Genomic DNA, 23,037 nt, shown 5'->3' with positions numbered 1-23,037 from the left:
ATTCCACTCCTGTGTGGATGTCCACAGAGGTCATAAGAAGGCATCAGATTCTCTCAACCTGGAGTTATGAGTGCTTGTGAGCCACCCAGAGTGGATGCTGGGGACCAAATTCAGGTCCTGTGGAAGAGTGACACATGCTCTTAATTGCTGAGCCATCTCTTTAACTCAAAAAGGGTTTGTCTTAGTTCAGAGTTCCAGGTTATAGTCCATCATAGCAAGGATGCCATACCAGCAGGAACTTGAGAGAACTAATCACAACCAACAGTCAAGCACAGAGAACAATGAAAGCACACCTTCCCATGCTAAGCTAATCACAACCAACAGTCAAGCACAGAGAACAATGAAAGCACACCTTCTCATGCTAAGCTAATCACAACCAACAGTCAAGCACAGAGAACAATGAAAGCACACCTTCTCATGCTAAGCTTAAGCTTCTGCTCTCTGTCATCTGAGCCAGCCCAGGAATGCTGTCACTCACACTCAGGGTGGGCTTTTCCTCTTCAGTTATCCAGAATTTTTTTCCTCTTCAGTTATCCTGAATTTAAAAAAGAAAAAGAAAGAAAGAAAGAAAGAAAGAAAGAAAGAAAGAAAGAAAGAAGGAAAGAAAGAAGAAAAAAGAAAAAAATACTCACACCAGGTGTGCTGGCATATATCATTAATCCTAGCTCTTGGAAGGCAGAGGCAGGAGGATCTCTGTGATCCTGACCTGATCCTGATCTCTCTGAGTTCGAGGCCAACCTGCTCTCCAGAGCTCGTTCCAGGACAGTCAGGGCTACACAGAGAAGCTCTCTCTTGAAAAACAAACACAAAGGATATTAATTCTCCTGACCAAAGGACTTCCTCTGGTGGTCCCTGCAAGGAGCTGAGATCCGAAGAGTTCCAGACAAGTCTTAAGTACTTTGTAAGAATATCCATTCAAGTCTTTACCATAGTTTGCCACCATAGCAGACTACTTGAGGCTGGATAATTTATAAAGAACAGAGAGTTATTTGGCTCAAGGCTCTCGAGGCGGAGAAATCCAGGAGCATGGGTTTGGCACCTGTCAAACATCTCAGCGCCACATCAGGCCATAATAGAACAGAAAGCAGAAATGCAGGAAGCACACACACACACACACAAAGAAGAAAAGAAAAGAAAAGAAAAGAAAGGAAAGGAAAGGAAAGGAAACGAAAAGAAAAGAAAAGAAAAGAAAAGAGAAAGAAAAAAAAAAAAAAGCCAGGCAGTGGTGGCGAACGCCTTTGATCCCAGCACTTGGGAGGCAGAGGCAGGCAGATTTCTGAGTTTGAGGCCAGCCTGGTCTACAGAGTGAGTTCCAGGACAGCCAAGGCTTCACAGAGAAACCTGTCTCGAAAAACCAAAAGAAGGAGGAAGGAGGAGGAGGACAAGAAGAGGAGGAGGGGGGGGTAGGGGGAGGAGGAGGAGGAAGAGGAGGAGAAGAGGAGGAGGAGAAGAGGAGGAGGAGGAAAGGAAGGAAGGAAGGAAGGAAGGAAGGAAGGAAGGAAGGAAGGAAGGAAATGCAGGGAACGGGGAAGAGGAAAAAGAAGCATGTGACAGACAACACCTTTATCAGGACCCTGCTCCTTCCAAAACCCTTAACAGCATTCTTCTGGTCGGCAAGGCAAAGCCCTCTTGGGTCACACCTTGGAAATGCCCCACCTCTCCACAAGGTGGCACTGGGGACCAGGTTTCCCACATGAGGTCCGCCTGGGCAGGCTTCGGCAGCTGGCCTCCAGTAGTGAGAAGTGGGCAGACCCAGCAGAAACCCAGCAGCCTTGGTTGCTTTATACCCAGGCAGCCAAAACCAAAGCCTTTTCCAGATTGCCCATGGCCTCTGCCTCCAGTCCAGCCCAAACTCTCCAGAGTGTCCTTCCTGAATGTCCACTAGCCTCCTGCCAGGTTCCCCCTGGTTCTAAATTCTTCTGCCCCCCCCCAACCCGCCCTCCCCCACCGTATCATCCCACCCATCTCCTCCTGCACCCTCCTCCCAGAATCCCAAGCTCCACTTTTCAAGCACTAGTATTGAAACATGGCTGACATACCATCAACTTCAGCCTCTAAGAGTAACCAGTGCATCCTGTTTAGAGTAGCAGACTCACACCCCCCTTCCCACTACCGAGTTCCTGGATACTCTCGGGATTCTCTTGCTTGTTTGGCTCATTGTTGTTGTTGTTTTGGAGGATGTGTTTGTTTGTTGTTGTGACAAGGTTTTATTATGAGCCCTAGACTAATCTGGAACTCACTTAGAAGCCCAAAATGACCCTGAACTTGTTGTAATAAGCATCTTTTCTCAGACTCCTGAGTTCAAGTACTATAGATGTGAGCCCACCACACAGAGCTGGTTCCAGGATGTTTTTATCATCCCAAAAGGAATCCCAGACTGCTGCAGGATACTTGATCACACTGTGAACCTTAAGATTGTGTTATTTATTGGGGAAAAACAAAAAACAAAAACAACCTGTTTTTTTAGTTGTGGTGTGGCTCAGCCATAGTTTACACTTTTTTTTTTTTTGGTTTGTTTGTTTTTTTTTTTTTTTTTTTTTTTGGGTTTTTTCGAGACAGGGTTTCTCTGTGTAACCCTGGCTGTCCTGTAGACCAGGCTGGCCTCAAACTCAGAAATCTGCCTGCCTCTGCCTTCTAAGTGCTGGGATTAAAGTCATGCGCCACCACACCTGGCAGGTAGTTTACACTTTTAATCCAAGATCTTTCTGCTTAAATATTGTAAACAGGATTAAAGTCAAACATAGGCCAAGAGGCAGAGCAAGCAACCAGTTGACAGGAAGTGAACACAAGACAAAAGAAAAAAAAAAAAAAAAGAAAGAAAAAGAAAACATAAAGTAGCCGGGTGTGGTGGCACATGCCTTTAATCCCAGCACTTGGGAGGCAGAGAATCTCTTCCATATTAGATCACATCAGTCTTGGGAATTGGCAGCTCCTGATTCAATTCTCCCTATGTCCTCTCTCCAGTAAGGATGAAATAGCAATTGCCAAGAGATGCGGTGGATCAGACAGGATTCTGCTGTAGCCTTGCCATTGTTACAATAATGCACCTGGTATTCAATTCTTTTTTTTTTATTTTTTATTTTGGCTTTTCAAGACAGGGTTTTTCTGTATAGCCCAGGCTGTCCTGGAGCTCACCTTGTAGACCAGGCTGGCCTCGAACTCAGAAATCCACCTGCCTCTGCCTGGGATTAAAGGCGTGTGCCACCATATCTGGCCTGGTATTCAATTCTATCTGCACAGCCTTACAACTGGGTGGTCACTGTACACTCAGCTTTCATATGCCATAGAATGGCCAGGCACCTTACACAGCAGCTAGAGTCCCAAGACCGGAAGAACCTAGTCCTTTGACACCTAGGCTCAGACTGGTGCCAAAGTCACTCTGCCACATGCGTGTACAGAAGCAATTCTGGATATGCCAAACTCATGGAGGTGAAAACAGAGGTGACTTTTAAAATATATATATATATATATATATATATATATATATATAAAACACCAAATTGTGTAACTTTTATTTTATGTATGAGTGTATGCCTGCATGTGGGTGTGCTTGCCAAGTGTATGCAGTGCCCAAGGAGACCAGAAGGGGGCATTGGAACTAGAATTACAGGCAGCTGTAAACTGCCCTGACATTGAACTCTCTCTCTAGCCCTAAGAGGATGCATCTTGACACAAATAGTTACAAAGTCTCATTTGCAAGGATCAGGAAAATAGAAGGAAACTAAGGGCAGTTTTTCAGAAAACATTGAAACAAACTATCCAGTATCAAATGAAAAACTAACAACAAATAGTATCTATTTAATGATGGCCTGGGCCAGAATTCCAGATCAAATACATTCACATTTTTTGTAACTAAATTACTTGTTCTAGGTGAGATAAATAGCAGAGGGATAGTGTTATACCTGGCTTCTAGTTGACTCTCAGGTCACCACTACCTAAATAGTAACAAAGCAACTTGTTAAATAGCAAGGTAATTATACATTGTAACTTTTCTTATGTTGATTGGAGTGGGAGACCTTTGGACTTAAGTGGGCTACTTAGAAGCTAAATGCCAGTCTCTATAGATACCTTAGGAGCCAGCAATCTTGTGTTGATGGCCCTAAGGTTAAAGGTGGGCATCATAGGGACTGAGGGGAATCTCAAGTCCTGAGGCAGCACCAGGGAGGTAATGGTCTGCCCAAGAAACCAAGTCACCAGGCTTATGACTGGCTAGTCCTTTTTTTCCCCTATTATTATTTGTTTGGTCGTTTTGTTTGGTTGCTTTGTTTAGTTGTTTTGTTTTGATTTTGAGAAAGAGCCTCTGTGTAGTCTCTTGGTTGTCATGGAGCTTGCTATGTAGACCAGGCTGACCTTAAAATAACAGAAATTATACTGGCTCTGATTCTTGAGTACTAGGCTTAAAAGTGTGTGCCACCATGCAAAAGCTGGGCTATGGTGTTTTGTTTTGTTTGGTTTTTGTTTTGTTTTGATTTGGTTTGATTTAGTTGCAGTGGTGATGGTTTTGGTTTGTTCTGGTTTGTTTGTTTATTTTGGTTAGATTTAGTTTGGTTTTTCTGGACAGGATTTCTCTGTGTAGCCATGGCTGGTCTAGAACTCATCTGTAGACCAGAACTCAGATATCTGCCTTCCTCTGCCTCCCAAGTGCTGGGACTAAAGGCATGTGCCTCCATTGCTTGGCTCTGACCTGGGTTGTTTTGAACATAGTGATCCCAGGGTGGGTATGATGGCATGCCTATAGTACCAGCACCAGGAAGGCAGAGACAAGTGGATCCCTGTCACTTTAGAGCTAGCCTGGTCTACATAGTAAATTCCAGGCCAGCCAAGGCTGCACAGCAAGACTCTGTCTCAAAAAAATAAGACAAAACCCGGGCAGTAATAGCCCTTGCCTTTAATCAACTCAGCACTCAGAAGGCAGAGGCAGGCAGATTTCTGAGTTCAAGGCCAGCCTGGTGTGCAAAGTGAGTTCCAGGACAGCCAGGACTATACAGAGAAACCTTTCTCAAAAAAACCAAAAAATAAATAAATAAATAAATAAATAAATAAATAAAACAAAACCAGAGACCTAGAGACCATGCAAGCATGTGCTGATGGAACTAGCCAATTGTCTAAACATTTGCAATTATGGAAGTGATAAAATACTGGTATTGATCTTGCACAGGCAGTGCCAAGATCTATCTATCTATCAGTGAGTGGTACGAGACCCCAATACTTCTCCAGTCATTTATCTTCCCTCTTCTTAAAGGATATAAAACTTCTTTCATAAAGGGAGGGACAGTAAATGCCAAGAACATGACTATTCAAAAGACATTCAGGATGGATGCGCTGAGGGGCTGTGCAGAATACCAAAGGCTGGCTTTTCTTCCAGGCCAGCTTAGCGGTTAGGAATTTATGGGACTTATACCAGAAAGCCAGACAGGGAACATTTCCTGGTTTCCTTTGCATAAGAGGCAAAATGCCCACGCTCACACCTGTAGCCTTTCCAACCTGCCAGCTTCACGGTGCCACCTGTTCCTCTGTTAGCCCTCCCTGCCTCACTAGAAATGGAGCCGGCTGGCACACTGCCTCCTCAGCCCCTAGTGCTTGTTCAAATGATAGTTTTCATGCAGCAGGTTCACAGAAAACCTGCCAGTGTGGTTCTCAGCTGTTTCCGGCGAGGAAGCAGTCCATCCAGGCAGGTTGCTTTACTGCTTTGCACTTTTGCATATTCATGCTCACCTTTAAAGTTCAACTGCTCCTGCTTCTTTGCAGCTTGTCACGGCCAGCTTACTGCTCTCCCTGGCATATGGTAGCATCCTCGTTGCCAGCTCTATTGCTGGCAAAGAGCTTCCCACATGCACTTATAAATTCCATTTATCTGCATTTTTTTTTCCAGACAGGGTTTCTCTGTGTAGCCCTGGCTGTTCGGGACTCACTCTGTAGACAAGGCTGTCTTTGAACTCACAGATATTGCTTGCCTCTGCTTCAGATGTTAGGGTTAAAGGTGTGCACCACCACTGCCTCCCTCTTTTATCTGTATCCTTAAACACAAAACCACTGGGGATTGAGCCTAGAGCCTTATGAATGAATGCTAAGTAAGCATTTGTAGCACTGAGTAGCTCAGCCAACACTCTTCCTTCTTTTTGGAGGGGCTCACTATGTAGATCTGTCTGGTCTGTAATTCTCTATGGAGACCAGGCTGGTCCTTAAACTCATATATATCCACCAGTCTCTGCCTTCCAAACATGGGATAAAAGGTGTGCATTGAGTTTTATATCCTTTAAGAAGAGGGAAGATAAATGACTGGAGAAGTATTGGGGTCTCGTATCACTCACTGATAGATAGATAGATAGATAGATAGATAGATAGATAGATAGATCTTGGCACTGCCTGTGCAAGATCAATACCAGTATTTTATCACTTGCTTCCCAGCTTGCCTTTTAAACTTTTTACATTTGAAGCCAGGTGGTGTTGGTACACACCAGGAAGGCTCAGCACTCAGGACCCAGAGGCGGGTGGATCCCTGTAAGTTTAAGGCCAGCCTGGTCTACAAAGTGAGTTCCGGGACAGCCAGGGCTACACAGAGAAACCCTATCTTGGAAAACAAAACCAACCAGACAAAGAAACAAAACAAAAAGTGGAAAGATGCCTGTATACTTAGAGCCTTGGGAGCCATAGAAGGCCACCAACAGGAATAGATGTCACCAGGTCTGTATTCTTTTAAACTCTCTGTCATGTCAGCTGGAGCAATATTATACCAGCTGTATTAGTTACTTGTAGTTGAGGGAGAGAGAGCCCAGTGATACAATGCATGGCGAAGTATGAAGTGGTTATCCCTGCCCTCACAGACATACCCAGAAGCCTCTTCTCCATAACTCAGAAAAGTGGATTTAAACATTACACCAACCAAGGCTCGGGATGTCATTCAGTTGATAGAGTGCTTGCTTAACATACAGCATCATATAAACCTATTTGGTAGTACACACTGGTAACCCTAGCACTCAGGATGGTAAGAGATTCAGAAGGATCAGAAGTTCAAGGTCATCTGTAGCTGTACATAGTAGCTATGTAGCCTGATGCATACACAAGACCATCCCATGGAGAAACAAAAAACAAAACACGCTCAATAAAACAAACATCGTAGCAGCCTGTGTCTATATATGTGTCACAGGGCTTATTCTTCTAATGTCTCCAAATAAGAGATAAATAGATGTGACAGGGGAAGATGAATGGGTGAGGCATGGATAGTTGGGTAGCTTAATTAGTGAGGGGTGAATGGGCGTGTGGGAAGAAAGAAGGATGAACAAACTAATGGTCTGGTGGACCTGATCGGGTCATTCATCCTGGTTCCAGTAACCAGGTTAACTAGTGAGAGCCTGTGAGGAGACCCCAGCTTCCCACAACCCTCTTCCACGGTTCGTCCTCGGATGGAAGTGGCTCTATAGCCAGAGAGAGCAGATAAAGTCATCCAACCAAGATGACCCCGCAGCCTGGGTCTCTGCCTGAGATAACGGAGATTAGGCTCTGCCTGGAAATTTGGTGACTTGAAGGTGAGCCTTGTGACTGTGAGGATGCTGTGGTTTAAGGCCCTCCAGGAGGCCGGACAGAGCCCCTTATCTACAGCTGCACTGGTGGGAGGCCTGGGACAGGAGGGCCAGCAAGGGGAGAGGGCGCGGTCCCAGCGGCGGGAGCGGGAAACAGCGGTGCTGAGCACGCGCGGAGCGGCTGTCCACAGCCTAAGCCGCAAGCAATGCGCGGGACCCGCCCGGGCGCCAAGGAGTGCGCAGGCGCCAGGGTAGGGGCGGAGCCTCCTCATGCTCTTCGTCCCGCCCCCGCGCTGGCAGCACCTTTCCCAATTGGACAGAGTCGCTACGACGGGTGGGGAGAGCGTCGTCGCGTCGGGTGACGTCTCCGGAGGGACGTCGGCGTAGTCGGCAGCGTCGGCTGCCGTGCCTGAGTCGTCCGCTCGAAAATGGCGGAATACTTGGCCTCCATCTTCGGCACCGAAAAAGACAAGTGAGTAGGGCCGGCCTGCCGGGACTTGGGCTGGGGAGGCGACGGGCAGCGGGTGCCGGTCGAGGCAAGCGGCGGTGACGTCCAGGCGTGGCGGCTGGCTCGGGCCTGGAGACCTCGCGCGGCTCGGCGCCGCCGCCTCGTGGGCCGGGCGGCGGGACTGGCGGGCGGCTCGGGCTGGGCCTCGGCGCCTCGAGCTCCACCGCGGGCGCTCCATGCCGGGTTCTACGCGGGGCCCTGCCCCACGCCGCGCTCCCACTGCTGCCCGGGGCTTCTGTGGCGAAGTAACACGTTTCTTGCAACTTTAGGCTTTGAGTTATCGTGTCGGAAGTGCTGTGGCCCCGTCCTCTCTAGCATTCAGTGCTGGGGCCGACCTTTGGGAGCGGTTTCGACCGAATAAACCTCCTGCCTGCCTAAGCGTTGGCGGACCCGCCTTTCTTTTTAAATTAAGGTTTGCATTTCCGTAGCCAACTGTTAGGGTAAGAGGAAAAGGAATAGCAATATTCCCGCCTGTGGTCGTGTGCTGCGAGGCACATACTCATTTCCGCGTGTCGGCTGAAATTTAGGTTAAGGGGAATGTCTTCGGACACTTTCAAGGATAATTCCTACTTTGAAAACCTAAGGATTTAAGTATCTGGCTTAATCTGCTTCCAGTAAGTAGTCACCATCTTTATGTTTCTGAATCTTGTACAAGGTTTATGCAGATGTCAGTCACGGTGGTAAGCGTTTGCAATAGATAACGTTTTTGGTGCCACATTCTCACTCTTAAAATGTTCTGTTTTCCAGGATGGAGGCTGTCCGATCAGGCACCTTTATACAGTCTTCAGTGTTTGAAAGAGGGGATGTTTCTAAAAGTCTCATGCCTGAATCGGCAGTCACTCAAGAGACATTTAATTGGATGTTAGGTCTAGACCAGTCTTGGAGAATCAGCTGGAATAAAGTCTGGGTTCTCAGGAAGTCATGGAGGAAGGTTGTGCCTTGTGTTAAGGATGACTAAAATACATTAAAGGGACTAGAGAGATGACTCAGTGGTTCAGAGTGTGAACTGCTCTTGAAGAGGCCAGTAGTGTGGTTCCCTGAATCCCCTTTATTGCAATCTGATGTCCTACAACCACCTGTAGTGCCAGATCTTGGGAGATCCATTGCCTCTGGCCGCCACGGGCACCCCTCCCCCTCCCCATATATGTAATTTAAAGTAAAGCCGTTAAAGTACTTTTAAATCAACACTCAAAAGCCAGGTGTGGTGGTACATTTAGTACCAGCACTCTGGAGGCAGAGGTAGGTAGGTGGATCTCTGAGTTCCAGCCTGGTCTACATAACAAGTTCTAGGAAGCAGGACTGGTGATGGCTCAGCAGTTAAGAGCACGGACTGCTCTTCCAGAGGTCCAGAGTTCAATTCCCAGCAACCACATGGTGGCTCAAAACCATATGTAAGGTTCTGGAGTGTCTGAAGACAGCTACAGTGTACTCATATACATTAAATAAAATCTTTAGCCGGGCAGTGGTGGCGCACGCCTTTAATCCCAGCACTTGGGAGGCAGAGCAGGCGGATTTCTGAGTTCCAGGCCAGCCTGGTCTACAAAGTGAGTTCCAGGACATCCAGAGCTATACAGAGAAACCCTGTCTCGGGGGAAAAAAAAATCTTTAAAAAAAAAAAAAAAAAAAGTTCCAGGACCTAGCAACTCTGTCTCAAAAATACATGCAAATTTGCTTGGTGTTATGGAAGAGTACCTTCTCTAAACTGGTTGCAGAGAAAATGTGCTAGAACACGTGTATGCCAGTTCTCACATGAGAGGTTTCCCTGTGATGATGCCTAAAGGCTGGGACTTCAAAACCAGAAGCATAGTCACTCAGGCCCTGTGCTCATGTCTGTGTGGAGAAGGGCCATCTCAACAAGCTATTCACAATTTTAAAAACCAACAAACAGAGCCAGGCGAGATGGCGCACATCTTTAATCCCAGCATTCGAGAGGCAGAGGTAGGCGGATTTCTGAGTTCGAGGACAGCCAGGGCTATACAGAGAAACCCTGTCTCGAAAAACCAAAAAAAAAAAAAAAAAACAAAAAAAAAACCCAGCAACAAAAAAAAAAACAAACTGAGATTATTTATGTGGTTTTAGCTGAAACAGGAACATGGGTACCTATTAACTTTGGGGCTTTTTTGTTTTGTTTTGTTTTTTCCAGACAGGGTTTCTCTGTATCCCTGGCTCTCCTGAAACTCACTCTGTAGACCAGGCTAGCCTCAAACTCAGAGATCTGCCTGCCTCCCAAGTGCTGGGATTAAAGGCGTACGCCACCACCGCCTGGGTAACTTTGGGGCTTTTTAAGTAGTGAGTTTTTACCAATCAAATATGTAGCTGTGACTTGTTCTCTAGACCCAAGCTTGTCTGACAGAAATCACCTCTGCATAGCCCTGGCTGTCCTGGAGCTCTTTGTAGACCAGGCTGGTATCAAACTCAGAGATCCCCCTGCTTCTGCCTCCCAAGTGCTGGGAGTAATGGTGTGTGTGCTGCCGCCACTCAGCTGAGGCCAAGTGTTTGCTGGGAGTGCAGGTTTGAGAGCTGTTTTATGTGGAACCCTTGAGTATTTCAGCCAAGAAGTTTGCCCATTACCTAATCAAGTTAGGTTATGTAAAGTAAGGAACCCATTCTCCTTTGCAGATAAGCGCACAGACTTGCTGTCTGATCAGCAGAGGATACCTGGGCTTTATGGTCGTCCACCATGTGACCTTCAGCCTTTACTCCAGGGCCAGGACTTAAACATGTGGTTCTCACTAAAAGTATCTATGGGACGGCAGTCCTGCCTCTGCAGCTGACATCTTCATAGGGAAGCTACATCAAGTAGAAGCTCAGACGAAACCAAAACCCAGCACCTGATGGTTCTGGTTGCTTGTGGCTCCTTGGAGTATCTGAGCAGAGCTTTGTGGCAGCTGAAGTGCTCATGTGTGATGTGGGAAGCAGGCTAGCCGTCCACATAGCACATTTGCACTGAGGTGAAGCCAAGAGACCTGCTTGCTTCAGAGCAGTTTGGAAATTTCCTCTTGGTTTGGTGCATGAGTTGGAAAGAGCCTGGACTTTGTTTTCTGTTTTCTTTACGTGGTGACAGCACTCAAGCCTGTGAGCAAGCAACACATCCTTGGAACAGTGCCCCTGCAGCACCCAGGACCCACAGAATTAAAAGGCGGGGTGGGGGAGGAGCTTGGGGTAGCAGGAGGCAAGTTAGAATTAGAAATCCTGGGCTAGTGTGATGGCTCAGTGGGTAAGAGCACCCGACTGCTCTTCTGAAGGTCTGAAAGTTCAAATCCCAGCAACCACATGGTGGCTCACAACCATCTGTAACAAGATCTGACGCCCTCTTCTGGAGTGTCTGAAGACAGCTACGGTGTACTTACATATAATAAATAAATAAATCTTTAAAAAAAAAAAAAGAATTAGAAATCCTGTGGGAGCTAGAGTGGTGACCTCTAACACTGCCTGCAAGAGCTGCCTGACTTCTGTAGCATGGAAGAAAGTAGCTGAGAAGTAGCTTCAAGTTAATGGCGTTTCTGCCACATCTTGCCAGAAATAATCAGTTCTTGTTTTCCCTTTACAGAGTCAACTGTTCATTTTATTTCAAAATCGGAGCATGTCGTCATGGAGACAGATGTTCTCGGTTGCACAATAAACCAACCTTTAGCCAGGTTTGTGTGTTGCTGGGTTTTTTGCTTTTTTTTTTTTTATTTTTCACAAATTATCAAAAGTTCTTGTGCTTTCAGGAGCGATTAACATTCTCATGCACTCAGCAAGTTAAATCTTCCCTCTGGTTTTATTTTGCATTTGTTACAGAGGGTGATGGACCTACCCAGTGGGAAGTCTTGATGTCCTTGACCTTAGAGAAGTTTCTTAAAATATGGTTGGGTGTTGGCTGAAGCTGGAGTTTGCCGCCCCTTTCTTCTCCCTTACAGAGACATTAGTGGATATAGAGGGATTTCTCCTCACTGAGCAGTAGTGATGCAGTCACTGGGTGAGGCGTGCTGGCATAGATGTCTATCAGCAGACCCAGCATACTCTAATACCCCAGAGAGGTCCATGGTTTGACACCACAAGGCATCCTGAGCATAGAAACTTAAAGATGGGCATAAGTTGCTCCTGTCAGGGTTTCTTGAGTTCACTGAGAGGTGTTCGTTATCTTAGGCTTAGGTCTACCAGAGTTAAACTGAGTCCCATATTTCGTTTGGTGGGGCAGTAGGGGTTGTGGGGGAAAGGCAGTTGAGTCCTGGCACAGATTTGCTAATAAATGAAGAGGTGGGAGACTGGAAGGTCTCCCTGAGCCTACCTAGATTGGACTGCTGCGTCCAGGCCTGTGTACAGTGACTGCGTACAGCCTACAGGCTACATACAGCTGCAGGGCATCTTCCTTTCACAGGGTTTTCCTTCTTCTATACTAGATAGTTTTCCTGTAGAAAGTTAAAACATTTGCCAGTTATATATATATAAGGAAGAAGGGAGCCTTGTGTTACCCCAGGAAACCACAGCACTGGATGTTTTTAGAGGGGAGAGCATTCCCAATTATCCTTGGCTGCCCTGTGGTTAGTATCAGAGGCATCTGTCCTAATGACCCTAAAGGGTCCTTCTCTTTTAGTGAAATTTAAGACTTATCAAACCATCTGCTTTAAACTGTTATGAGTGAGTTATTTGTCTGTTAACAAAATCTCCCAGCTGACCCAGTGGTCTTAGGCTGCTGACTCTGCATGCCTTCAGTGTCTCTGTACTTGGTTGACAGGCATGTGAGCTTGTGGGCAGAGAGAAGTTGCTCCCAGTGCTCTCTGAGCCAGTGTTGCACACAGTTGGTTGCCTCAAGAGTTCTTAAGCACTGAGGCCTAGAACAAAGCCAGGAGGTGGGCCCCGTATACTATGTAAGCTCAACACAACAACAGTTACCTCAGTGGAGTTTGGTTGACTAGTCAGAGGTAACTATAGCTTCCCCTTTTACGTTGCTTTCCCTACAGTGAGCAGCCTTTGTCGGCCCCAGTACTGGGGAGACCTGCAGGGACCAGGTATCTACTTGTCACCATGCTTCCAGTGGGGAGCTGGGTAAAGTCAGCTCTGGGAAACCTCTGCAGGTGCAGGCCCGCCAGGGTGGTTGAGGGCTGGCTGCTTTAACCCAGTGGTTCAGGGTGTGTGGTCTGATGCTCAGCCTTCCTCCCAGGTGGGTTCCAGCGGCAGACTTGTCTCCCAGGCACTGTTCCTCGCCCTGCACCCTCTGAGCACAGCCGGAAGCTGAGCTCTGGTCTGCAGAGCACCTAGAGCTGCTTTCTTTCCAGCAGGTTGTTGAGAGGCAGTCTGCTGTAGGTCACGCAGTATTGGCTAGCATGATGGTAGTGGAATTCAGGGTGGGTTTCTTTGTAAGCTCTAGTGATGTGGGCGTGAGATTGATGTACTATATTAGCTTACTAACTTCAACATGGTTTGTTTTTTCAGACAACTTGATTTTAAGAAGAACGGTACAGTGTAAGGTTTCAAGTCTGCCTGATCCAGTTAAAAGCACAAGGGTTAAAAGGATTTTTTCCTTAAAAAGAAGGATCGCAAAAGAGCAAATGTTTTAACTATTGTATTATGTAAACAGAGACCCACCAAGAAAGTGTAAATAAGAGTCGGGTATCCAAGACAACTGGCGTGGCTGCTTTGCTAAGAGACCAGAGACCTTAGTACTGCGTACAGTTGAAGTATGCATTTGGTTAGGACAGATGACATTGTGTGAGGAATGCGATTATGTGACTTTTTAACCTGTTGTGTGCTGGCTTGAAGTACAAGAAAATGTTAGCATTCTCTTATCTTGTATTGAAGCACTTTATTATTGGTAACGGGGACCACTCAAACAACAAATACAATTTCTTCTTGGTTGCTGGCTGACTTGACCCAAGTCACTGCTCAAACTCTGTTTTCATAATATGATGGTTTTGGTATACTCTGCACAAGACACAAGTGTCTGACTTGTGAGAAAAACAACAAACAAACGTTAACCGTTTGCAAACAAACTGTCTCTTTGCAATTGTCTAATATATGCACAGCAGCCAGTAGAATTCCCCTTTTTATTTTTTTTCCCCGCAGACCATCTTGATTCAAAACATCTATCGTAATCCCCAAAACAGTGCACAGACGGCTGACGGCTCACACTGTAAGTCCCACAGTTGGAGAAAGTTTTTTAAACGATGGTGTTCAAGAGCCCACTCTTAATTGAGACATAACGCTGGCTCTGAGCTGCTGACATAGAGCTGTTGCAAACAGGACACGGTGCTGGAACCTCGTGGCGCACAGCCAGAACTTGACAGGGGCCACAAGCGCTCAGGAGGCGCTCTCCTAGGGAAAGTCACTGGCCGGCCTCTCCTGTTGACTTATGTTTGTCATGAGAGTGTCCACCTACAGGAAGCGGGTTTTAGCCCGGTAGCCAGTTGTCGGCCTTTACTGTGACTGAACCCTGGCCTTTCTTAAGTTCTTTCTGTAAAGTTAAAATGGTAGGAATATTAAGGAGTCAACAAGGTAAGTTGCCCAGTACTTGTGGGTTTTATTTCACCATTATAATTTTTCCTCTAGGAAGTGGAGATTTCATGACATGAGATATTGTATTTCTCTGGTACAGCGAGCGCTTGGTCCATTGCAGGTGCAAGCACTTTTCCTCTCCGTCTCTGTCAGCTAAGAGCTGGTGCCATCCTTGCTGGGCTGGCACTTAGCAGTGGAGAGTCCGCTGTGGGCAGAAGTGCGATATTGGCATCTCATGAGATCTCCCTGCACTGCAGAGTTAGCGTAGCTCAAGACAGCCACCAACTAAGGGGACACCTCTGCGCGAGGGAAATAACCCGCTCTCTTTCAGCACTGACTCAACTGAAGCGATCGATCGTCACAGGCAGCCGGTTAAGTGTGTACATTTAATTTCCATAATATAAAGTTGTTGCGTTTTGTATTTCAGACCATTGCCCTCTTGAACATTTACCGTAACCCTCAAAACTCTTCCCAGTCTGCTGACGGTTTGCGCTGTAAGTTCATACAAGTTCCTTCCCTGGTTCCCTGGGCTTGCGTGTCAGAGCTCAGTGTCCATCCACCTGGTCTGCTGTGCTAGTGTCAAGAACCGCGTCCTAGAGATGGCAGGAGCTGTTGTCCCCACTCACCTCGAGATCTGAACTCCTGCCCCTTAGTCAGGATGACAGTGACTGGCAAGGGCACCCTTGAAGTAGTTGGGACTTGCTGCTCTTGCTCCCTCCGCACTTGGACCGTCACCCTGGGATGCACTGGGATTGAGTTGGAGGTCTGTTCTTCCCTCTGAAGAGCAGCGGCATCTGAATGGCTCTCTCGCTTTCTGGAACTCGGGTGGAAATTGCTTAGAAATTTTAAGATTTTTGTTGCTCATTAGCCTCATTTCCATAAACTGCATGTCAGAGGTCATGCTCTTCTGTGAGGGCCTTGTTCTGAGTGTTTCCCAGGTGAGGGTCTGCAGCCTGCACTGACTCACCCACCCGTGCAGGTGTGCTAATCAGATGAGCACTCAGCAGAAGGGATGCTCAGTGTCTAGCCACCCACGTTACGTAGATAGCATCTCGAGCTTTGGGGGGTAGTGTGTTACGTTTGGTAATGAAGGGTACTTGGTGGGGTGACAGCTTAAGCTGGCATCAGTAAACCTTGCACATCACTTCCTGTGCTGGGAGCCACTGTTATTCCTACCGTTGAGCACTGGGATGCAGTCACGTCCAGACCCAAAGTAGACTCCCCTTGGATGCCACAGGCCTAATCCACCACACCCCTCACCAAAACCTTCATCTCTTGAAAATAAATGGTCCCAGGACGACCACCTGCTGGAGCTGGCCAGGCTGGGAAACCTCTGGTGCCCCTGTCTGTGTAGATGGGGCTTTTCATGTGTTTCCTGCTGAGGTGCTGAGTGTTTGTGACGCTAACCCTGACCTGATGATAGAGCACTCTCTAAATTGAGATAGCAGTCACCTGGCAATCAGTCCCTGGTTTAAATGCTTGGTTTTGTTTTATTGTTAGAAATAAGGACTATAGGAGGGGGGAAATGTTTATGTGTGGCTTTATTAAGTAACGTTTGTTCGTGTCCCTGCCCTGGGGTACAAGCAAATGGAAAACAAGTGATTGGTAACTGGTTGTTCACTTGGGGACTCTGCTTTCCTGACAGGATGTTGTGTTTGCTGTCTCTATTTGCAATTCACAGTGTGTTTTGGGGTGTACTGTAAACTGAATTTTCAGCTCTTATTAAATCTTCCAGTTCTGGGGTCCCGGTGGTAGAAAGTAAATGAAACTAACTTTATTTTAGAGCAAATTAGTTCCCAGGTTGACATGTGTAGGAAAATGCACTTCACATACACAAACTAAAGTTAAAGGAGTCTCAGCTTTAAGAATAATATTTCTGCAAGAAAAGTAGTCATTTTCTAAGTTGTAGTACTTAAAATACACTGAGCCCACTGGTGTTCTGGTCAGTGTCTTGGTGTGCTGGCCTCGTCGGCCTTTGGGTCGCTTTGACAGATGGGGACTGGAACAAAGTAGGTGTGTTCATCAGTCTTAAAACCACCACCAAATGTTTGTCAGAGCACAGGAATATTTTTTTCCTATTCTCATTCTACCCGAATACAGAAGGCTTTGACTTTAGCTGCTACACTCTGCCTGTAGAGCAGGTTTCTTGGTCTTTTGTTGTTGCTTCTGACCTGTTCCTTCTCAGGTAGGGTCAGACACCCTTGAAGGTTTGGTCAGGTACCACATATGAGCATAATGTTCCTGTCAAGAAAGCCTGGTGCATTCAATGAAATTTGGATTTTCAGGACAGTTTGTTTCCTCAAAAGTCAAAATAACTAAAACAACTCCAGATAAGTTGGAAAGGAAACCGCAGTTATCAAAATCAGAATGTAGGTTAGTTAGTTCTTAGTTTCAGTTACCAAATGAGTTTTGAGCAGACTTCAAGATACTGCCCCACACCTAACCAAATACCTTTTGTGAGATGCACCAAAGAGGCAAGTGGGCCTGTGAGCTCTCTGTTTGTCTAGCTAGGAATATGGCTCACAGAAGGGACCCATTGAATTCAGACCCGGCATGGCCCCACACCCCCTTTAAGGGCCTTTCCGGCTCCTCACCCAACTGTTTGTAACATGACTTTATTAACAGACCAGTTCTGTGGTGTCCTGGATTGAGGTTAAGTCAGGGATCAGTGGGATAGCCTGGGCAGAAGTGCTTATGAGCAGCCATGGCTTCAATTACTGCATGTGGCTTAGAGAGAGGAAATGATGCAAAGGTTGGGAACACCTTCAACAAGGTCTAACTCTCTTTATAGCAAGACATCCAAATGCTGAAGTCTGGTGGCTTTGGTTTCGATCACATCAGAAGTTTCTAGCACTCAGTGGTTGGCAGTGTCTGAAGGCACATGAGCAAGCTCTTGATCACTCACCCTTGTTTCAGCTTCCATTTTGACCTAACAGAGGAAATCAGTGTACTTCCTGGCCTCCAGTCTTAAGGAACACAGTTTTATTTTTAAAAGGTCTTAATCCAGGAGTCACCTTTTTCCTTGAACTTTGTATGGCCCTTTTGGTACCAACTAAAGCTGGCTATGGTTTTGGTAGCCAGGACTGAGGCTGTGGGCATTTAAGATCTCAGCAACTCCAAGGCACAAGCAAGTCGGTGCTCCTGTAGCATGCAGCTCTGGCCTGGCGTCCTCTAGACAGTCACTATAGCTGAGCTCGAGGGCAGCGAGGCCACAGGGCTCACCATCTGGGTGTCTTTGACTGCAGGTGCTGTGAGCGACGTGGAGATGCAGGAGCACTATGATGAGTTCTTTGAGGTAAGTGCCGGGTGCAAGGTCGGGGTGGCCCTGAGAGACGGGCTGTGTATGGTGCTCCTCAATGCCTGTTCTCCTTCAGGAAGTCTTCACTGAGATGGAAGAGAAGTACGGGGAAGTCGAGGAGATGAACGTCTGCGACAACCTAGGGGACCACCTGGTGGGGAACGTGTATGTCAAGGTACAGACTGGCGGGCGCTGTGGGTGCCGTCCTGGTGCCTGGCTTTAGTGAGGAGTGGGCTCTAAAGTTGAAGCTGCTGGCATTGGCACATGTTGTTAGCCTGTATACTTTGTTTCCTTTTCTGAAGTAAGGCTGTGTGGCAACAAGCTGGTGTTTGCTCTTAGTGGATTAGACTTGAAAAGGAAGGAAACACCTGGCTGCCGTGGGTCTATCCTGGGGAGGATTGGCCAACCGAGTTTTCTCTGTTTAGTGTTCTGTCTCAGTGAGTGTGTGTAACAGTAGTGGGGTAGAGAATCAGCCCTTAGCAACACAGCAGTGGAGTGGCAAACACTTTGTTTTTGCCTTTTCAGTTTCGACGTGAGGAGGATGCAGAGAAAGCCGTGATCGACTTGAATAACCGTTGGTTTAATGGACAGCCGATCCATGCAGAGCTGTCCCCAGTAACTGACTTCAGGGAAGCCTGCTGCCGCCAGTATGAAATGGGGTAAGGAAGGAAGAGCGGGACTCTGGTGTGGTGGGCAGAGCTCAGTCAGTGGGGGCACAATATGACATGTCTGGATCTGACCCACAGAGAGTGCACAAGAGGGGGCTTCTGCAACTTCATGCATTTGAAGCCCATCTCAAGAGAGCTACGACGGGAGCTGTATGGGCGCCGGCGCAAGAAGTGAGTCCTCAGGATGCAGGATGGGGGCGGGGGTGTGAATGGGGAAACTCCCCCGGGCTGGAGGAAAGCCAGACCTGGGACTGCTTGTCCTTAATGTGTCTTCTCGGGTCCTGGTACATTATCTCAATACAAAATGCCTAGGGGATCCTGCCCCTGCTTATAGGGAGGCATTGTGCAGGTGTGCGGGTTGTCTGGTTTGCCTGCAGTGGGCAGTGGCACTAGGGCCATCTTGCTGTCCTGCTGACAGATGGGCACTGTGTTCCTGGCCTGCATCACAGCAAGGGTCAGGATGAATCAAGTGAGTTCACTGATTCTAGATGGTTTTCTCGCACCCCAAAAAAATGGCCCAATGGACTCTGCCTAGCAAGTCCTGAAGTAGGTCAGGTTGGAGAAGGGCTAAGCATGGCAAGCCAGTGGGTATCTTCTGGGTGGGCGTCCAGAGCCCACTGCTGCCCAGACCAGCATTTGTTTTGTGATTGCCCACAGCATTTGGGTTGGTTCTGAAAGCTATATCATACTGAATATACACACCTGTTCATTTTAGAGGTGCATCTAAAGTTGGGGTGCACATCTTACCTTCATGTGTCATCTATGCAGTCAGGGCTGTCATCTTCTGCTTCTGATACATTTTCTTCTTCTTGGTTCAGGCATAGATCCAGGTCCCGATCCAGGGAACGGCGTTCCCGATCCAGAGACCGTGGACGCGGTGGTGGAGGTGGAGGTGGAGGTGGCGGAGGACGGGAGCGTGACAGGAGGCGGTCAAGAGACCGGGAGAGATCTGGACGATTCTGAGCCGAGCCCTTTTTACCGTGTGTCTGCTAGACAGTGTTGTAGTTGGTTGACAAGCCAGTTCATAATGGGATTTTTTTTTTTAAAAAACAACAAAGATGGGTTTCTGAATAAACTTTGTAGTGATACAGTATTGGTGTGACTTCTTGTAACGTCTTTGCCTGCAATTGCTTTTCTAAAAGTGCTAGCCCGGTATCCTTGAACACAAATCTAAATTTGGGTCATAAAATCAGAGCAGGTGAGAGAGGGTAAGGAACTGCCGTAGTACCTTTAATGACCAGGAGTTTCCCTCAAGGCTTGTGGGGTCTCTGCCTCTCTCTGCTGACACAGCCAATGAGCCAATGTCCTGCTATAACCTGATCACTCAGCCTTGGGCCACCAACCATACTTGCAAGAGAGCATGTCCTGGGGTGAGGTGCTGCAGGGTCACATGACTTGTGTCTTCTAGCTGGGACTTCAGTAGCTATGCAGTGCACGTGCCCTGGTAGACTGGATGGCTGGCGTGCCTTTCTTTACATGCCCAGGAAATGTCCCATCAGCACTCAACGCTGTCTGAGGTCTTTCTGTGTGGTGTCTCCTGTCCTAAAGCACCTGTGCTGGGAGATAGGGTACAGCTGCCAGTCTAGATACTGTGACAGGTGATGACATACTGTGGCCACACCACACCTCAGTGCCAGGCTTGAGTCAAATCCCATCCTCAGTGACATTAGCTCCTTCAGGGAGTTCACATACTGCATCTGGACAGCTCCACCTTGGGCTGGGACCCACTGTGGATGTCCCATGGAAAGCGCTAGTAAGCCTCTGGTCACATGCCTTCAGAGCATTGCTCTTGGGGTAAGATGTGGGTCTACCCCTACACAAGATATATCAGGGCTGGAGAGATGGCTCAGCAGTTAAGAGCACTGACTGCTCTTCCAAAGGTACTGAGTTCAAATCCCAGCAACCACATGGTGACTCTTAAAACCATCTGTAATGAGATCTGATGCCCTCTGCTGGGTGTCTGAAGACAGCTACAGTGTACTTACATATAATAAATATTTTTTTAAAAAAACCCCACATCAGAAGGAGTTACCACTCCAGTCTGTCATGCATTATGACTTAGGCTCCAAGAAGGTTCTTTTTTATTTACTTAATGTATATGTGTAGACCATTGCTCTCTTCAGACACACCAGAAGAGGGCATCAGATCCCATTACAGATAGTTATAAGCCACCAAGTGGTTGCTGGGAATTGAACTCAGGACCTCTGGAAGAACAATCAGTGTTCTTAACCACTGAGCCCCAGAAAGAAGTTCTTAACTTCTGGATCACAACCCCCTCTGGGGGTGGGGAGGGGTGTCCAATGACCCTTTCACAGAGGTCACCAAAGGCCACCATAAGACATAATTTGTAACAGCAAATTTTCAGTTACATGAAATAATTCCATGGTTGGGATCACCACAAATGAAGAATTATATGAAACTGTATTGGAAGGTCACAGTGTCTCCTTGAGAAACTTCTGGTCACTGCAGCTCCTTACCCTCCCTCACCTGCTGGGATTTTTATGCCCCAAATTAAAATTTTTGTTTATACCAGGTGAGAACCACCTAGACTCTAGACTCAGCTCTTCCTTTGAGTCTGCAGTATAAGCCAAAATGGCATTAGCAGTGTCTTCAAACCTTGTTAAGAAAGGGTTTGTTTTGCCTCATAACTTCAGGGGTACCACCTACTGTAGTGGCATGAGAGACATGGTGGGGCAGGATTGTGAGGTGGCTGACCCAGTGTGTCCACAATGAAGAGCAGAGATGAACGCCACTGCCCAGGTCACTCCCACATTAGTCCGTTAGATCCCAGCCTATAGGATGGTGCAGCCCATATTTAAGGTGTGTCTCACTACTATAATTAATGTAATCTCCAAGGATATGCCCAGAGATCTGTTCCTAAATCTCATCAAGTTGTCGCTGTCACAATTCCCGATTGGGACTATTTTCCCATCAAAATCACAAGAGTAAATGTTACAACCTATTTAGCAAAACAAGCCCTCCTGACAGAAATAAAGACCCTGGCCGTGGCTTCTCTTACCCTGAGCAAGGACCAGTGTTCAGTCCTGGAGAAGATGTAACACCAGATCTGCCCTATCTTGGAAGCAAGCAGAGAACAACCCCTTCACCAGACACAAATCCGGCCAGCACTTGGATCAGCCACTTCCGGCCTCTGCAGCTTCCTGCAGTCTGTTTCCAACCTCAGATGGCACCAGCAAACATGTCAAGAGTGATGTTCAGCCAGGCGGTGGTGGCGCACGCCTTTAATTCCAGCACTTGGGAGGCAGAGGCAGGTGGATTTCTGAGTTCGAGGCCAGCCTGGTCTACAAAGTGAGTTCCAGGACAGCCAGGACTGCACAGAGAAACCCTGTCTCGAAAACACACACACCTTCTTCTTCTTCGGGGAAAACACCAAATGGCGGATGACGCCGGTGCAGCGGGAGGGCCCGGAGGACCGGGGGGCCCAGGATTAGGAGGCTGCGGCGGCTTCCGCGGAGGATTCGGCAGCGGTCTTAGGGGCCGTGGTCGTGGCCGAGGCCGTGGCCGTGGTCGAGGCCGCGGGGCTCGTGGAGGTAAAGCTGAAGACAAGGAGTGGATCCCCGTCACCAAGCTGGGCCGCCTGGTTAAGGACATGAAGATCAAGTCCTTGGAGGAGATCTACCTGTTCTCCCTGCCCATTAAGGAGTCTGAGATCATTGATTTCTTCCTGGGTGCGTCCCTAAAGGATGTGGTTCTGAAAATCATGCCAGTGCAGAAGCAGACTCGGGCTGGCCAGAGGACCAGGTTCAAGGCTTTCGTCGCTATTGGGGACTACAATGGTCACGTTGGTCTTGGTGTTAAGTGCTCCAAGGAGGTTGCCACTGCCATCTGAGGGGCCATCATCTTGGCCAAGCTTTCCATCGTCCCTGTGCGGAGAGGCTACTGGGGGAACAAGATTGGCAAGCCCCACACTGTTCCATGCAAGGTGACAGGCCACTGTGGCTCTGTGCTGGTGCGTCTCATCCCTGCCCCCAGAGGCACTGGCATTGTCTCTGCTCCTGTGCCCAAGAAGCTCCTGATGATGGCCGGTATAGATGACTGCTACACTTCAGCCAGAGGCTGCACTGCCACCCTGGGCAACTTTGCTAAGGCCACCTTTGATGCCATCTCCAAGACTTACAGCTACCTGACCCCCGACCTCTGGAAAGAGACTGTCTTCACCAAGTCTCCTTATCAGGAATTCACGGATCATCTTGTGAAAACCCACACCAGAGTCTCTGTTCAGAGGACCCAGGCTCCAGCTGTGGCTACCACATAAGGGTTTTTATATGAGAAAAATAAAAGAATTAAGTCTGCTGATAAAAAAAAAAAAGAAAGAAAACACACACACACACAAAGAGTGATGTTCAGGTTTTGTGCAAATTGTTCCCCACCAACTCATGGGTTTAAACGCTGTCTCCTGATGCTGCTGTTTCAGAAGGCTGTGAACCTTTAGGAGGCAGAACCATAATAGAGAGAGTTGATCAGTTGATCACTGGAGACGGACCTTGACAGTATGGCTTCTGGCTGAGCTCTTTGCTTTCTGTGTCCTCTTGAGATCTGAGCTGC

At 47.6% G+C, this 23,037-nt stretch overlaps 1 protein-coding gene and 1 pseudogene across 5 annotated transcripts; both read left to right on the top strand.

The window, feature by feature from the left end:
• The first annotated feature begins 7,496 nt into the window (after positions 1-7,496).
• U2af1 (U2 small nuclear ribonucleoprotein auxiliary factor (U2AF) 1) lies at positions 7,497-19,564 on the top strand. Of its 5 annotated transcripts, XM_006523472.2 has the most exons (9): positions 7,878-7,992; positions 11,579-11,666; positions 14,077-14,143; positions 14,933-14,999; positions 17,751-17,800; positions 17,880-17,978; positions 18,329-18,462; positions 18,550-18,642; positions 19,290-19,564. In XM_006523472.2, the coding sequence occupies exons 5-9, from the start codon at positions 17,771-17,773 to the stop codon at positions 19,432-19,434; spliced, it is 501 nt and encodes a 166-aa protein (XP_006523535.1). In that variant the 5' UTR covers positions 7,878-7,992; positions 11,579-11,666; positions 14,077-14,143; positions 14,933-14,999; positions 17,751-17,770; the 3' UTR covers positions 19,435-19,564. The 5 variants fall into 5 exon arrangements, with proteins under 5 accessions (XP_030105304.1, XP_006523535.1, NP_001344836.1 ...); NM_024187.4 differs by lacking the exon at positions 14,077-14,143 and having other exon boundaries at positions 7,891-7,992; positions 19,290-19,563; NM_001163769.1 differs by lacking the exon at positions 14,933-14,999 and having other exon boundaries at positions 7,891-7,992; positions 19,290-19,563.
• Rps2-ps8 (ribosomal protein S2, pseudogene 8) lies at positions 21,839-22,789 on the top strand (annotated as a pseudogene).

The sequence above is a fragment of the Mus musculus genome, chromosome 17 (assembly GCF_000001635.26).
Source record: "Mus musculus strain C57BL/6J chromosome 17, GRCm38.p6 C57BL/6J".
Lineage (NCBI taxonomy): Eukaryota > Metazoa > Chordata > Mammalia > Rodentia > Muridae > Mus > Mus musculus.
This window is presented reverse-complemented; position numbering and strand designations above follow the sequence as displayed.

Coding starts and splice junctions, on each gene's coding strand:
- U2af1 (NM_024187.4), top strand. CDS start 7,949: ATGGCGGAATACTTGGCCTCCATCTTCGGCACCGAAAAAGACAA. Junction 11,667..14,932: donor ATAAACCAACCTTTAGCCAG/GTTTGTGTGTTG, acceptor TTTGTATTTCAG/ACCATTGCCCTCTTGAACAT. Junction 18,643..19,289: donor TATGGGCGCCGGCGCAAGAA/GTGAGTCCTCAG, acceptor TTCTTGGTTCAG/GCATAGATCCAGGTCCCGAT.